Raw genomic sequence first — 17,194 nt, forward strand, 5'->3', positions numbered from 1 at the left:
GCTTGCTTCACAGGGACATTTACCCCCCAGCCACAGGTTATTCTGATATGGGGAACAACATAACTTATTTGTATGTCAGATTACGTCTATCCCTACTAAAGAAGATATGGAGCAATATATTCAGAGGCTGGAGACCACATACAATACTGAAATACGTCCCCTCGCTTCTATCCTGTCACAGCTTACTGACAAGGTACAGAGATTAGAGGATAATGTCGTCCAAGTTAGAGGCCATCATAATGCTCAGAAACTAACACTGGATCTTCACAGCCAGTAAATAAACCATCTGTTTAATATGGTTGATGATCAAGAAAATCACAATAATATCTGGATAAAGGGTGTACCTGAAAGCATCAATGCACAAGCGATCATGCCAACATTATGGATATTATTCAATAATGTCCTTGGTGACCCTATTGATAAGGAGCTGAAGATCGACAGGGTGCACCATATTAGGCAATCATGGCTCAGATCTGTCATTTACATCTTTTTCAATGTAAAAGAGGCCATTGTGATGAAAGCAGAGGAGTTGGATCCTGGTGATTTCAATGGAAAACGTATACAATTGCTCATAGACCTATCCTGAATGACACTTGCTAAAAGAAGGGTATTGAAACCACTACTTGATGCTCTATTGTAAAATGGCCTGATATACTCCTGTAGTACCCTTTCCAGCTACAGGTCCAAAAAAATGGAACTTTGAATACTTTGAAAGATCAAAGTGACGAGACCTTTCTGTGATGCCCTGGACATTCCATATATCTGACTGGCCACCTGCTCCACCATTGCCACAGAGAGTTCCAGCACGTCACAGAAGGCGTTCAATGGATCAGGAACTTGATGGTGATGCAGCCAGACGGGAAAGGAACCTGCCAATCATATGAGCTCCTGAAATGAATCTTGTCTTCCCTGATGAGAGACAGTTTGCAGATGCTTAGTTATTTCTTTAAGCATATAATTAGATATATCTAAATAGAGCATTAGGTGACACTCTTCCACTATATAGAATGTCTAAGTTCATATAAGATCTTAGACCGGCATATAAGTTGAGTTCACATGATACTACTGTAATATCAGGCTGTATTACTTTACTCGCTATATATTCCATGGTTCCCCCTAATAGGAATCCTAGAACTGAAAGTTTGACTTACGCCTGTAAAGACAACCCCCAGTTAGGGACTTGCATTGGGATCTGCTTGTTTTGCAATTTCCTACTGTTTTGATATATTCATTATCTATACTTCTTAGACACTGAGAGGTAGACGTTACTATCTACCGTCTATACTTCCTCCTTGCTCTTAATCTTTCTATCCTTGTTTCCCCCACCACCACCACTTCTTTTCATATAATATGGCACAACGCAAAACTTATTTATTAAATGTCAGAGGACTTAATGTTCCAGAGAAAAGAGCTCAAGTGTTTTATCATAGGCATAAACAGCACGTACATTTTCTTTTTCTTCAAGAGCACCACTTTAGATGCGATCATACACTTCAGTTTACTAACAGATATTATTCATTTTGGCGTCACAGTACAAATGCAGTTTTGAAGTCTAAGGTGCTGAGTATAGGCCGCCACAGATCACTGCCGCGTACTATTGTAGAAACACTGTCTGACACGGAGGGTACTGTATGTGTTTGTTAAGATTTCGATCTATTCCAAAATTTTGACTTTGGCAAACTTCTAGCTGCCTAATTGTGACCTAATTAAGACATGTCGTCATTACTTAAACAAACTACAACATTTTGCGGAGGACCTTATCATCATTGGAGGTGACTAATTTTTTCTTGGATCCTTCTTTAGACGCTTTCTTGGGCTGGAGTCACCAATCTAAATCACAATAAAAAGCTTTGCTAAATGTGCTCCGTTCTCTCCAACTGGTCGATGTATGAAGCTACATCCAGACTTAAAGGATTATATGTATTTGGGTATGTGCACACGATGCAGAAATGAAGCAGAAAATTTCTGCATCATTTCTGCATCTCCCTGGCAGAAAAAACGCATGCAGATTGTGCATGCGTTTTTCCTGCAGAATACATGCGGATCCACATGCAGATTCACATGCGTTTCCGCATGCAGATTGACAAGCGCTTTCCAGGCGATGTTAGCATCACCTGAAAAGTGCTTGACAACTAGGTCACACTATATAAATCCATGCAAACAGCATGGATTTATACAGTGTGAACCGAGAGAGTGTATATACTTACCTCCGATGGCCCGCGCTGTCCTGCTCACTCCGTTCTCCCGGCTGCCGGCAACTTTGAATTGAAAGACCTGCCGACGTCAGCGTCACGTGACCCGTCACATGACTCTGACGTCACCGCAGGTCCTACAACTCACTGCAAGTGCCGGGAACCAAGCGGGAGCGCTGCGCGGGCCGACAGATGGTAAGTATATATATATATTTTATTTTATTCTTCTTTTTACAGCTTTTTTAATGGTACCTGGGTGTGGATGAGACTCTCCTCTCCTCCACACCCGGGTACCATCCGCACATTAGAACGCACCAATTACGCAAGTACAAATGCTGTCTTGCGGAATTGGCGCGTTCTAATGCAAGTCAATGGCGGCGAAATCGCCGCGTTTCCGCAAAATTAATTGACATGCTGCGGATTTTTGACCGCAGCGTTAACGCTGCGGAAAAATCCGCATCATGGGCACAGCACATGCGGATTTCCATTGGGGAACATTGCTGCCCTTCTACCATGCGTTTTTCATGCGTTTCCGCGGCGTTTACGCAACTGCAAAAACGCCGCGGAAACGCATGAAATACGCATCGTGTGAACACAGCCTTATTCTTCTTTACACAATATGCACAGCCGTAGAGACTTTTCCTTAAAGAAGTTGCCTACTACTTTCACATTGATGTCCTCTCCACAGGGTAGGGCATCAATGTATGATCGGCCGGGGTCCTGTACACGGCACCCCCACCAATCAGTTGTTATGTGTGCCGGCGTCGGCCGGAAGTGCTTACCTGCGGCGCTTGGCAATCCATCTGTAGTAGCCACCGCGGGGTACTGTACATCCACCTCCCATTCAATTGAATGGGAGGTGGATGTGCAGTAACCAGCGCCGGCCACTACAACTTGACGGCCAAGCTCCGCAGATAAGGACTTCCCGCCAGCGGCCGCCGGCACCGATAACAGCTGATCGGCGGGGGTGCTGCGATACAGATAGGGCATCAATGTGAAAGTAGTGGACATCCCCTTTAATTAGCCATCACTTGCTTACATGGCAGCCTATATCTCTGATAGGGACTGCTATATGGTCAGATCATGGTCCTGTATATTGTAATCTGACTATACCTGACTCCACCAAGGCTTCAGCTGTTGGAACTTAAATGATAATCTGCTCAAAGACTGACTGTGTCTCAGACCTTCTTGAGACTATAGACTCCTTCAAATATATGAGCATGATGAAAACGCCTTACCATTTCAATTGGAAGCACTCAAATGCGTCCTCAAAGGGATAATAATAAAACATGGATCCAGGCTAAAAAGAGAAAGCAGCTAAAGTCTCCCATTTGCTTGAGTGGATTGATCTCCTTGACAAACAACATAAACGATCTGCTTCCCTCCAGGTATACGCAGATTTGCTTAACACTAGAATGGAGCTAAAGTGGTTTCATGGATGAGGTATTTGTAAATATTGTGTAATTTCAGGGCACCTACTTATGGAAGGAACCAAGTGAAAGCTTCCATTCTCAGTACTAGATATGGGGCCTCCTCGAGAAAATGACTTAAAATGTCCTACACTAAAGTTAATATATAAGGTGTGGGATAGGGATAAAAATAGTCTAGGGATTGGAAAGTACACAGACTATACTCCTTTATGGCACAACTCTAACTTACCAGAGCTACAGAAACTAAAAGATGTTAGTAAGTGGGAGGATATGGGTATATGTTTGGTGTCACAACTCTTGAGGGATGGATTATTCAAGAACTTTGAACAAATAAAGGTAGATTTTAACCTTCTGCATAGGGTGTTTTATCAACATCTGCAGATACGTCATGAGTATAGTACACAACTAGAATAAACACCATACTGATTGACATCACCCAATAGATACCATTACTACATCGTTGGATACAAAAGGTCTAATATCCCTTATTTATAGGCTGTTACTGGCCCTACATTTGGATAAATATTCTTTAATAGTTAAGACAAAATGAGAAGAGGATGTGGGCCCCTTATCTGAGGAGCAATAGGGGAAATACTGGATTTGACACCGAAATTTTCATTGTCGGAGTCACAAGATTGTCCCGAATTCTTCTCATTCATAGGGTATATAGATCCCCAAGTATTTTATTTAAAATTGAAATACAAACGAATGACACATGTCCTAGATATGGTCAAAATGACGCCCACCTGATACATATGATGTGGGAATATTGGCGACTACTGGAAGGGGGTGATCACTCTTGTACTATCTGTATTTGGGATACAACTTCAGTTGGAACCTAAAATCTGTATCCTAGGACTCCTGGGAGAGGACGTAGATCCAGACTCCCATATGGCAGTAGATAGCTCAGGAATATTATTCCAAGCCAGAAAGTTGGCACTACATTGGATAGAAAATTCTCCCCCAACGATAACAGAACTAAAATCCAGGATAAATAACACTCTATGCTTGGAAAGTGGATCTTATATTAAAGGAAAGCTCTCAAGAAATCTATACACATATGGGAACAATGGTTAATTACCCCAGATATTGCTTCAGAAAACCTTCTCAGAAATACTATACTGGATCGTTTGTCCATTTCCTTACAGTAAACCAGGAATTTATATCCTTATACCCAAGGTGTCAGCAAATAATAATTGTCTCAGTCCACACAATTGCCCCTTCTTAGATATATGCTTTTTCTTTTGATGTCTCAATAGGGGAAAAAATTAAACAGTCAGGAATATTTCAGATATTTATGTACAAATGTAAAATTACTATTCCAAAATATTGTACTATAGAGCGATATTGGGATTTATATCATTGTAAACCGGTTCTTGTATTGTTTACTGGTTTTTCTTTCTTTTTATTGTTTTTATCACAATGTTTGTATAAGAAAAAAGAAATGTTGGTAATTCTTTGTTTTGTTCAATAAAAACAATCTGATCAAAAAAGAAAGGAGTGAAGGTCTTTACTAGATCAAACGTATACAAAATGCCAAGATCACATGTGAAGGTTCTCGTACGAATTCGAAGATAAATGTGGTCGCTCATTGGCAAGGAGGTTACACCCACTTGTCTAATGGACATATGTATCCAACATAAAAGGGGCACCCGGGCCAGAAATTCATAACCCCACTGACAGAGCTAAAGCATTTCGTTGCTGTTATAGCTCACTATATAGTATTCATGGACAATACCACGACATGCCACCTAATATTCTTGAAACAAAAATTGACAAATATATTAAGGACACTGCCGTTCCTTCCTTACAGACCCCTGAGCAGGAGGTACTAGACAAAACTTTCACTGAACAAGAGATAGGAGAGGACATTAAATCATTCCCTATCGGGAAGAGCCCTGGGCCAGATGGATTCAATAATAGATTTTATAAGATGTTTGCACCTCTGTCATTACAATTTTTAGGCAAAGTGTTCAATAATATCTCAGAAGACTCCCCCTTTTGCCCCAATCACTTAAGGCTCATGTAACGGTTTTATCAAAGCCTGGAAAAGGACCAAATACCTGCCCTAATATTCATCCAATATCATTCATTAATATAGACGTCAAAATATTTTCTAAAATAATTACAACATGGTTCTCCCACTATATACATTCAATTGTTAGCAACGATCAGGTTGGCTTTGTTAGGGTAGAGAAGCTTGTGATAATACAGAGAAAACGTTGTTGATTTCACATGCAAAAAAACAGGGGATCCCAATGTGCCTTGTTTCTGTCAATGCTAAAAAAGTGTTCGACACAGTGCATTGGACTTTCTTGAAGAGCACCCTACCACAAATTGGGTTAGGCTCTTTCTTGTTATCTAAAATTCGATCCTTATACGCTGACCCTAAAGCGATAGGGTAAACGGCCTTCTATCTGACACATTTTCTATTAAAAAAGAGACAAAGCAAGGGTGTCCCTTATCACCTCTGCTATACACATTGGTGATGGAACATTTAGCGGTAGCATTACACACAAATCCAGATATTAGTGAAGTTACTATAGGCTCACATCACTATAAACTATCTCTATACGCAGATGACTTGTTGCTCTATGTTTCAAATCCAATTATCTCATTTCTTCTATACTAAAGGATTTAAAAGAATTCGGCCATGAAAGCAATTTTAAAGCCAACTACTCTAAATCAGAAGCCATAAACATAACTTTTAACGCTGAACCGACACAATAACTAATTTCTAACTTCCCCTTAAAGTGGCAGAAAGATGCTATTAAGTACCTGGATATACAAATTCTGGGGAACTTGGATGATCCGTATCATTTAAATTATATCCTCCATCCTTGAACAAACGATTCAAAATCGAATTAATTAGAACTTAAAACCCTTGTCCTGGTTTGGTCGTTTTAATGTGATCAAAATTGGCATTTTACCAAATCTTCTTTATATATTCCAGACCGTTCCTGTCTGCGTTCCTCAGACCTTTTTCTCCCATCTAACAGCAAGTTTGTATGGGGAACATCGAGGCTTAGAATGTGTGTTACAATATTTTGTCGTCCCAAAGAATAAAATGGGGTACTAATCTGCCAGATCTAAAAAAAAATCCCATCAATCTTCGATTCTTATGAGAACAATGGACTGATTTAGGTCTATGGAAAATAAGCAGTGGATGAAACTGGAAGAGGACCTCTCTCTCTGGACACTCCCATCTCAACCTTGGATTGGTAAAATACATGGAGAAACTAAACTATTAATAACACTCACTTTTTGCATACATGGGAGCAAGTCCTAATCTCATCATCTATATCACGTAGGTTGGGTCCATTAACACCCTTGTTTGACAACCCAGATTTCCCACCTGCTTCAGGTGTGGCCTCATTTCTAATCTGGGCCAAATTTGATGGGGTTAGATTGAGACACGTTCTTATGGGATCAGGCTCTTTTCCATCCTTTACAAAACTTGGTGGCTCCTGACCAGGTAGGGGTCTATCCTGACCAGGTAGGGGTCTATCCTGTTTGGATTATTTCCAGCTCAGGTCATTTAGAAATTCTCACATATTTCTGACTAGTATAAAGGATGAACTCACTCCGATTGAACCCTTAATCACTCAAGTAGGTCCTTGTACTAAACTTCTATCTTATATACACAAAACAACACAAATGGACACCAGTAATGACCTTCTACTCTTTACAGGGGTTGGGAGAAGGAATTGGGTAGTTAAATTTCAGAGGAGGATTGGCAAAAAGCATTCATACTCTGCCACAAATTATCTATTGCCGTTCTCAGAAGAAAAACTAAAAGATTCTATCTACATGATACCGCTGTCCCACTATGCTACATAGGATGTTCCTCTCTGTGTCGGACTTGTTCTGGCGGTGTGCTGGTGAAGCTGAGTCTGTGTTAAACATTAGGAGGAGGATTTTAATAAATTAGTGAACCAGGAAAAATGTCGGTGAGTGTTTATTCAAATTAAATATTTTTTTGTGTTTTTATTTTTGGTTACTGGGTCAGTAATGGGGTTGTCTGATGGACACCTCTCCATTACTAATACCAGGGCTTGATGCCAGCTGTGATTTTTGACAAATCACAGCTGTCATCAACTCCAAGATGCATTACACTGATTGTCAACGCATCAGGGCAATTGGGAAGAGCAAAGGCAAAAAGCCATATTTGGTGCATCTCATGTGCTGCTCCACTTCTGGTGCTGCTCCACTTCTGGTATGGCTAAGGGCTGGTATTTTTAGGCTGGGGATGGCCCCAATCTCCAGGGACCTTCCCAACCTGATAATATCAGCTCTCAGCTGTCTGCTCTCCCTTTGCTGGTTACAAAAAATAGGGGGACCCCATGCCGTTTTTTAAATTATTTATTAGGTTAAACAAGGCTAAACACCCTTTAGTTCCACATGAAAGGCTCTAAAGGCTGCAGATTTATGATATATAGGGGGTTGTGAGATTTTATATCTGCAGGACATCTATCTATTATCTATCATATATCGATATCTGTATATAAGATTGTTTTCTTAGTTTTGTAATCAGATTAAAGTTACATAGAGGATTATAGTAAGTAAAAGACGATGTTAATAACGTATTGTATATGGATGCAGGAGAGAAAAACATCGCACACTCGTCTAACTCTTCGGGATGAACATTAGCCGGACTCTTGGGTATGTGCACACGATGCAGAAATGAAGCAGAAAATTTCTGCATCATTTCTGCATCTCCCTGGCAGAAAAAACGCATGCAGATTGTGCATGCGTTTTTCCTGCAGAATACATGCGGATCCACATGCAGATTCACATGCATTTCCGCATGCAGATTGACAAGCGCTTTCCAGGCGATTTTAGCATCACCTGGAAAGTGCTTGACAACTAGGTCACACTATATAAATCCATGCAAACAGCATGGATTTATATAGTGTGACCCGAGAGAGTGTATATACTTACCTCTGATGGCCCGCGCTGTCCTGCTTTACAAAGTTCCCGGCTGCCGGCAACTTTGAATTGAAAGACCTGCCGACGTCAGCGTCACGTGACCCGTCACATGACTCTGACGTCACCGCAGGTCCTACAACTCACTGCAAGTGCCGGGAACCAAGCGGGAGCGCTGCGCGGGCCGACAGATGGTAAGAATACATTTATTTTTTATTTTATTCTTTTTTTTACAGCTTTTTTAATGGTACCTGGGTGTGGATGAGACTCTCCTCTCCTCCACACTCGGGTACCATCCGCATATTAGAACGCGCCAATAACGCAAGTACAAATGCTGTCTTGCGGAATTGGCGCGTTCTAATGCAAGTCAATGGCGGCGAAATCGCCGCGTTTCCGCAAAATTAATTGACATGCTGCGGATTTTTGACCGCAGCGTTCACGCTGCGGAAAAATCCGCATCATGGGCACAGCACATGCGGATTTCCATTGGGGAACATTGCTTCCCTTCTACCATGCGTTTTTCATGCGTTTCCGCGGCGTTTACGCAACTGCAAAAACGCCGCGGAAACGCATGAAATACGCATCGTGTGAACTCAGCCTTAAAGTTACATAGAGGATTATAGTAAGTAAAAGACGATGTTAATAACGTATTGTATATGGATGCAGGAGAGAAAAACATCGCACACTCGTCTAACTCTTCGGGATGAACATTAGCCGGACTCTTGTTTGCATTCTGTGCAATTTAAGGGTGTGGCATCCCCTTTGTTGAGCTGATTAGTATATATGTAGCTTACCACGGGCCTAGGTGGTCTGGAGTTGGGACCCGGTCCTATTTGTCTACCCTTTTATATGCATTACTTCAACTTTGATATACAGTAAGGTTTTTAATATAGACAGTATAGGTACCGTCCCAATTTAGGGTCACCTTGCCGCTGGTGGGACGGCTTGTATACTTTTTTTGATCAAAAATAGTTCACTAAGTACCCTATATTTAATATGCAACTTTGCTTTACATTTATATATAATGATGGTAGGGTATGAGATATATTTTTGTCTTTTGTAGGTTTTGCTTCTTTTTGCTAGTGTGAACATGCTCCTATTTCTTGCATGTCTACCATCTTAGACCTCAGTTCACATTGCTTGGTTTTTTGTCTTGTTTGCATTCTGTGCAATTTAAGGGTGTGGCATCCCCTTTGTTGAGCTGATTAGTATATATGTAGCTTACCACGGGCCTAGGTGGTCTGGAGTTGGGACCCGGTCCTATTTGTCTACCCTTTTATATGCATTACTTCAACTTTGATATACAGTAAGGTTTTTAATATAGACAGTATAGGTACCGTCCCAATTTAGGGTCACCTTGCCGCTGGTGGGACGGCTTGTATACTTTTTTTGATCAAAAATAGTTCACTAAGTACCCTATATTTATTATGCAACTTTGCTTTACATTTATATATAATGATGGTAGGGTATGAGATATATTTTTGTCTTTTGTAGGTTTTGGACTCTGAACATAGTCTATCAAGGCCGCCCTCCCTGGAAGGAGTTAAACACTCCTGGTATGAAGTGGATAGCACAATCATATGCCGCCATATAGTAGACGTCCGGTAACTGGTGATAATCACCTCATGTGTCGCCTATTTGTCTCCAAGCAGGAAAATTCCACGTTACATTCCTCATATAAAACTGTAGAAAAGGCGGCGAGGGGTAATTGTGCCAGTGGTGAGGGGCAAATAATGCCGGAAATATCACTGACTGCGGAGACATCTCCATGTAGCGTCTTCACTCTGGATATCACTGTACAGGAGCCGCACAGTTCACACTGTGCATCCACTGAGGCCCCTGATCATGTGACCCCTGACCCCTCCCCTCCTGTGACCTCATCACAGCTCCTGTGCGCACAGAACAGCCATATATGTGGTGGCGGCTCTGCAGGTGGAGGTATGTGGAGATCCCATTACTGGGCGCAGGGGGCATTAAACCCTTCAGCACGGAGGCTCTTTTGGGGTCTCTGTGTGGTGTGAACAGTGAGGTAACAGCTGTGGACAGAATGCGGCTTAGCTGGTTCCCGTCCACATTAGATCCATTCAGACGACTGCAGGATGAAGGACAGAAGCCCAGAGAAGTCCTCACACAACGCCATTATTCCTCTCCTAGTTCCAGCACAGTAATGTAGATAGTAGTGATAACTGTCCACATATCCTCTTTATAACCTGCGGGACGATGGATTTGGCCTCAGTGTCCAGGAAGCTTCACGGTTCAGCAATGCCCCTCTGCCATCTCCCCTCCACCTGAACTATTTACCCTTTCTCCAGGTTCTCGTTATGTGTTTCTCTTGCGATTAAACCAGGAGACAGGAGTTGTGAAAGGGTCGGGGCCAAGAACAACCAACCATCTCGTAAAACCATCAAACAACCATCTTGTGAGAAACTTTTTCAGCTGCAGACTGCGGAGAAGTAACTACTTGGTGTCTGTGGCCTAAAATATAAAGGTTTTATAAGTAGATGTCGAGGAAAAAAACTAAATACTGTAAAATAATAAATATCATATGTTTCCCTTATTATCTCCAGTAATTGTATTATTACACAGGATATTTATGATGTTACATCTGCTCATCATCTTCTCATTCAGGTCTCTACAATATCAGATCCTCGCAGTGAAGATCTTCTATATAAGAGAATTTTCCTGATTTACCAATCAAAGATGGATATGGACAGAGACAAGATGGCGGAGAGGATATTACACCTCACCCTAGAGATCCTCTTCCGGATAACTGGAGAGGTGAGAGATTCTGATGACGTCACATTACATCATTCTTATCTATGGGAATAACAGATGGACAGAACTGGAGAGGTGAGGACTCTGGAAATGTCTGTAGTGAGATTTATTAATGTGTCTCTCCATAATCAGGATTACACAGTAGTGAAGAAGACCTCTAGTGAGCACTGTCAGGACCCTGTGTCTGAGGGGTGGGGAAGACCCCTGTGCCCAATCACGGGGCCTCCTCCTCACCCCCTGATGCATGAGGACATCAATGACCTGAAGATCCTAGAACTCACCTACAAGATGATTGAGCTGCTGACTGGAGAGGTGACACTGCTGGGAATGCTGGGACATTATACAATAATGCTATGAAGGGATCAGGGGATGACGGTATCATTGTATGTGTCAGGTTCCTATAAGGTGTCAGGATGTCGCTGTCTATTTCTCCATGGAGGAGTGGGAGTATTTAGAAGGACTCATAGATCTGTACAAGGACATCATGATGGAGGTTCCTCAGCCCCTCACATCACCAGGTAATAGACAGGACTAAATACACATGGCCTATAATTATCTGTATGTAAAGAATGAATTCAGTCCCTGTATGTGTTTCCTCCAGATCTGTCCAGTAAGAGGACAACACCAGAGAGATGTCCCCATCCTCTTCTTCCACATGACTGTAAACAAGAAGATCCCAATGTTCCTCAGGATCATCAGGTAGATGGAGATAAGGTGTCATGAGATCTCCCCTATGATGTGTAGACGGCTGTGAAGGTCTTGTGTTCAGTCTTGTTTTATCCACCAGTATTATATGGTTTATACTTGTGTAATGAGATCGGTGGAGATGGCAGGATTAGAGCTGATCATAGATGTGACTTCTCCATCTGTCTGTGACTTTTACAATATTTGTTTCAGGGTGAAGATCTGACCCATATTAATACTACAGAGACATATGTGAGGGGTGATGAGCGGTGTAAAGAGGAGATTCCTACATATGACTACCCAGGTGAGTAGTGACCACTAAATGCTGAGAAGTCACAGATTCTTCTCAGTCACCGGCTGTGGCTGCTTTATCAGTGGTTTAGTCCGGCCGTATCACAATCGTGTGATCACTATTTTGCCTCTAGACCACAACATTCTCCTCCGTCCGAAAATGTTCAAATGACTTTGGGCGTTGAAAGTCCTTTTCTATAGAATTTACAATCAGTAAGATCCACCTTCCCCCTGGGATTAGAAGACGCTGACCCTTACCTCCTTACCTGCCCAGATCTGTAAACTACAAAGCCAAATGACAGCGTACGTAGAATGTGCTGACAAGTGAGAAAATCACTTTAAGAAAAATATTATGATGGGCCTGTAAGAGAAAGTGGAGGGTAATGATGCTGTTGCTTTCCTAGATCCCTGATATCTTATTGGATGAATCTACCTTCTCTCCCTTCTGTGCTGCTGAATGTGCTCATATGGTCCCTACAAGACCAGGTCCAGTCTTTCTGGCCAAACTTCACTTTTATGATCGACAACATTAAATGTGCAGTGAGGGCCAAGTGTGAATTTCTGTACAATAACAACAGTTTCCCTTTATCCTGAGTTTTCAGTTTCTTTTAAAACCAACTAACTTCAAACAGGATTGTGACAAACTATACAGAAAACATTACACCTGTGCCATGATATATCTCTAAGCTGTGCGTGGCTGATGGCTGTAATATACATTTATTCATGCCTGCAGGAGATGTGTTGGCACGAGCCCTGGTTTCATGGATTCACTCCACGTCATAAATTCCATTATGTTTTCGATCCTAAGGAATTCAGATTACTGCACAATCTCTCCTGAAATGGGGGCGCTAATACATTCTCTACTCTTCTGCTCAGGACTCCGTAGCTCCAATGGCTCCACCATAAATGAGTGTGTTGGAATTCTCCCCTCATACATACTTTGTTGTTGCGGATGTAACATTTTTTATTCTATGTCTTTTTTTACAGCTTCATTCTGTATGATAGTTTGATTGTGGTGGGATCGGCCTCACTTATGTGAATCTATAACTCCTTGGTGGTCTTTAAAAAAATGCCTCTTCCCAATGCCTGAGGTCCAAATTTAAGACACCTCAGCTCTGCAGTATTATAAAAAGTTCTCTTTGATCGTCTAATATTTCTTTTTAAAACTCATCTGACAGAAAATATTGTCCCTTACGATAGTTTACATTGTCAAGAGCCCCCGAGCCCCATACTCCAATTACCACAGAGAGGTTTCACCACTAGTTACTCATTTATTACTGATGGAGACTGTTGAGTTTGATCATTTCAGTAGATGTGTTATTGTCTATACTCACAGTTTTGACGACAGCAGTTAAATATTTAGCTATTTGAATGCAGATTTTGCTGGGATAGTTTGCAGACACAGCGTATTGGGGATACTGTTCATGGTCACCTGGCAGCTCAAAAGATGGCCACCACAAACCGGCTTGGCGCTATCTACTCCATTTTCCAGATCCCATGGATTACTTTATCACCCTTTAACCCCACTACATGGATCTGTTCTTACACAGAGACCCCTAGGCTTGGGCCATGGTGCTATCTGCTGTTCTGTGGAGTGAGATGGGAAGAAGAATAGTCAGGTAGCCGGGTGAGAACCTGGAGGGCAGAGAAAATACAAAATCAGAAGACACAAGAGTAGTCAGTAAACGGGCCGAGGTCACAACAGGAAACAAATACACAAGCCGGGAGCTGAGCACAGAGGACTGAACCAGAGGAGGACAAGGCTGTATCTGGCAGCTACCGGCAATATGCTTCCAGCTTTAGTAGGGTGCGGTGCTTTCCAAATGGCTGAAGCAGAGAGCAGATTACTTCAGCTGGACAGCACACACACCCATACTGTCAGACTGGATGGTACTACTGGTCCCAGCAATCCTGATCTTAGTGGCTGGACAGAGCCTGCGCCGCCCAGAGCTTCTGGTTCTGACGTCTCTTCCATCACCAGCACCGCCTGCAGGATGAATAAGGCGGCTCCTGCTGAGAGAAGCAGACGTCCCAGGAGCAGATCCCGGAGGAGATGGGACCCACCATTTGCAGAAGCCCTAATATGACAAAATGTCAGAAAACCAGAGCAGTGGAAATCCCCATAAAGTGAATACATTTTATAACCCTCAGTGAATTAATCTGTAGGAGTAGTGATTATTTTGACTCCTCAGGCACTTCCCGGAAATTAGCAAACAGTGGAAATCACAAATATGCCATTTTATTACCCAACACATAGTGCCCAGATTGTGCTCCAGGAGACACACACCATCAATTAAGTGGGTTCTTCTCAGTATAGTAATGTCATATACATGGATGCTGAGTGTGGTTTGGGCGCACTGCAAGGCTCAGAAGGGGGAGATCTGACTTTGGTAGAGCTTATATTGCTGGATTGGTTTATGGAAGCCATGTTGCTCTTCAAGAGCTTTTGAGCCACTAATAATGTGGAAACCTCTGTTTTTCCACTGACAGATGATGGACCTGAGTGGGGACTTGTTTTTTGTGAGATGAGTAGAAGTTTTTATTGGTATTATTTTCACCTACATAACATTGTTTGGTGGCTTTTTATTCCATATTTGGGAGGCAGAATGAACAAACAGTTGAACACCACGGTCTACTGCTCCATCCTATGAGGTTTTCTATTAAACAGTGAACTGTCATTGTCTTGGTGAATAAATCAATATTTTTTAAATAACTTGCCATTTTTATAGACAGTAGAAATGTTAAAAAATATAAAATTCAAGGATATTTTTATTGAAAAATAATAATTGATTTTCTTCTTGGCAGATGACTGTACCAGGAGATCAGAGGGACAGCTGACATCTTCAATTTTTAAATCAGATGATCTTGAGATCACACAGGATACAATTGAAGTTAATGTCATTACTCCAGATATACCATCATCCCTTCACAGCAAAGATCTGTCATCTGATCCTTTGAAACACGTCCTGTCTTCTGATACATTGCAGACTACTAAGGAAAGTCAGAGTCACAACATAAGCATTAAAAAACAAATTGCTCCTAAAGCAAAGAAGCCATTTTCATGTTCAGAATATGGAAATAGTTTTCCCCTACAGAAGTCTTTTCCTAAACATCAAAAAATTCACACTGCAGAGAATAGATTTTCTTGTTCCAAGTGTGGGAAATGTTTTAACAAGAAATCAAATTTTGTTAGTCACCAGAGAATTCACACAGGGGAGAAGCCTTTTTCATGTTCAGAATGTGGGAAGCGTTTTACACAGATATCAAGTTTTATCAGACATCAGAGAACTCACACAGGGGAGAAGCCTTTTTCATGTTCAGAATGTAGAAAATGTTTTACACAGATGTCAACTTTTATCAGACATCAGAGAACTCACACAGGGGAGAAACCTTTTTCATGTTCAGAATGTGGGAAATGTTTTACCAGGAAAGCTTATCTTGATACCCACCAGAGAACCCACACAGGAGAGAAGCCTTTTTCATGTTCAGAATGTGGAAGATGTTTTGTGAATAAATCATCTTTTCTTAGTCACCAGAGAATTCACAAAGGGGAGAGGCCTTTTTCATGTTCAGAATGTGGGAAATGTTTTAATCAGAAATCACATTTTGTTAAGCACCAGAGAATTCACACTGGGGAGAAGCCTTTTTCATGTTCAGAATGTGGGAAATGTTTTACACAGATATCAAGTTTTGTTATACACCAGAGAACGCACACAGGGGAGAAGCCATTTTCATGTTCAGAATGTGGGAAATGTTTTACACAGATATCAAGTTTTGTTACACACCAGAGAACCCACACAGGGGAGAAGCCTTTTTCATGTTCAGAATGTGGGAAATGTTTTACCAGGAAATCCTATCTTGATAGCCACCAGAGAACCCACACAGGGGAGAAGCCTTATTCATGTTCAGAATGCGGGAAATGTTTTAACCAGAAATCACATTTTGTTAAGCACCAGAGAATTCACACTGGGGAGAAACCTTTTTCATGTTCAGAATGTAGAAAATGTTTTACACAGATATCAAGTTTTGTTATACACCAGAGAACCCACACAGGGGAGAAGCCTTTTTCATGTTCAGAATGTGGGAAACATTTTTACCGGAAATCAGATGTTGTTATACACCAAAGAACCCACACAGGGGAGAAGCCTTTTTCATGTTCAGAATGTGGGAAATGTTTTAATCAGAAAGTTCATCTTAATATCCACCATAGAACCCACACAGGGGAGAAGCCTTTTTCATGTTCAGAATGTGGAAAATGTTTTGTGAAGAGATCATCTCTTCTTACTCACCAGAGAAGTCACACAGGGTAGATGCCTTTTTTATATTCTTAATGTAGGAAATGTTTTCCTTGAAAATCAACTCTTAATAAACTTTAGAGAATTCACACAGGGGAAAAGCCCTTTTCATGTTCAGAACGTTGGAAATTTTTTAATCGAAAATTGTATCTTCTTAAAGAGGTTGTCCAATACTAGGACAACCCCTTGTCATTCCTCAAGTTTGTACTCGTTAAAATAAAAACATTCATACTCAGCTCCCGTGGCGGCACTGTTCCTGCGGTGTCGGGACTTGGGGTTGTTACATCACATGAACCCTGCGCCCAGTCAGTGCCCCTGCCTGTCCCTGCCTTCGGACATATTGAACATCAACAGGAAGCCAGGGCTACGGCTGCTCTCAGATTTCCTTGTGATGCTCGATTTTTCTGAAGGCGAGGACAGTGATTCTAGCGCTTATTGGGCTCACAAGACTTAAAAATCTCAAATGAGCCCCGGGAACTCACGTACCGACACCACTGGAACGACATCTTGGGTATTTGCTGGGACTGTTCTATCTGTTTATTGCCTCTTTTGTGGTTCAATAAAGTATTGCCACACTGTTTTACCCTCACCCTGTGTTGTC

At 41.7% G+C, this 17,194-nt stretch overlaps 1 protein-coding gene across 1 annotated transcript in view; it reads left to right on the top strand.

Annotated features, from left to right (window-relative positions):
* Positions 1-16,684, top strand: part of LOC141240577 (uncharacterized) — a 94,042-nt gene extending 77,358 nt beyond the window's left edge. The window contains exon 9 of the mRNA XM_073668667.1: positions 15,979-16,684. Within this exon, the coding sequence (XP_073524768.1) occupies positions 15,979-16,608 (630 nt within the window). The 3' untranslated portion in view covers positions 16,609-16,684. The remainder of the gene's footprint in view (positions 1-15,978) is intronic.
* Positions 16,685-17,194: the final 510 nt, after the last annotated feature.

The sequence above is a fragment of the Phyllobates terribilis genome, unplaced genomic scaffold (assembly GCF_046119375.1).
Source record: "Phyllobates terribilis strain yellow unplaced genomic scaffold, ASM4611937v1 Scaffold_856__1_contigs__length_602872, whole genome shotgun sequence".
NCBI classification, from domain to species: Eukaryota; Metazoa; Chordata; class Amphibia; order Anura; family Dendrobatidae; genus Phyllobates; species Phyllobates terribilis.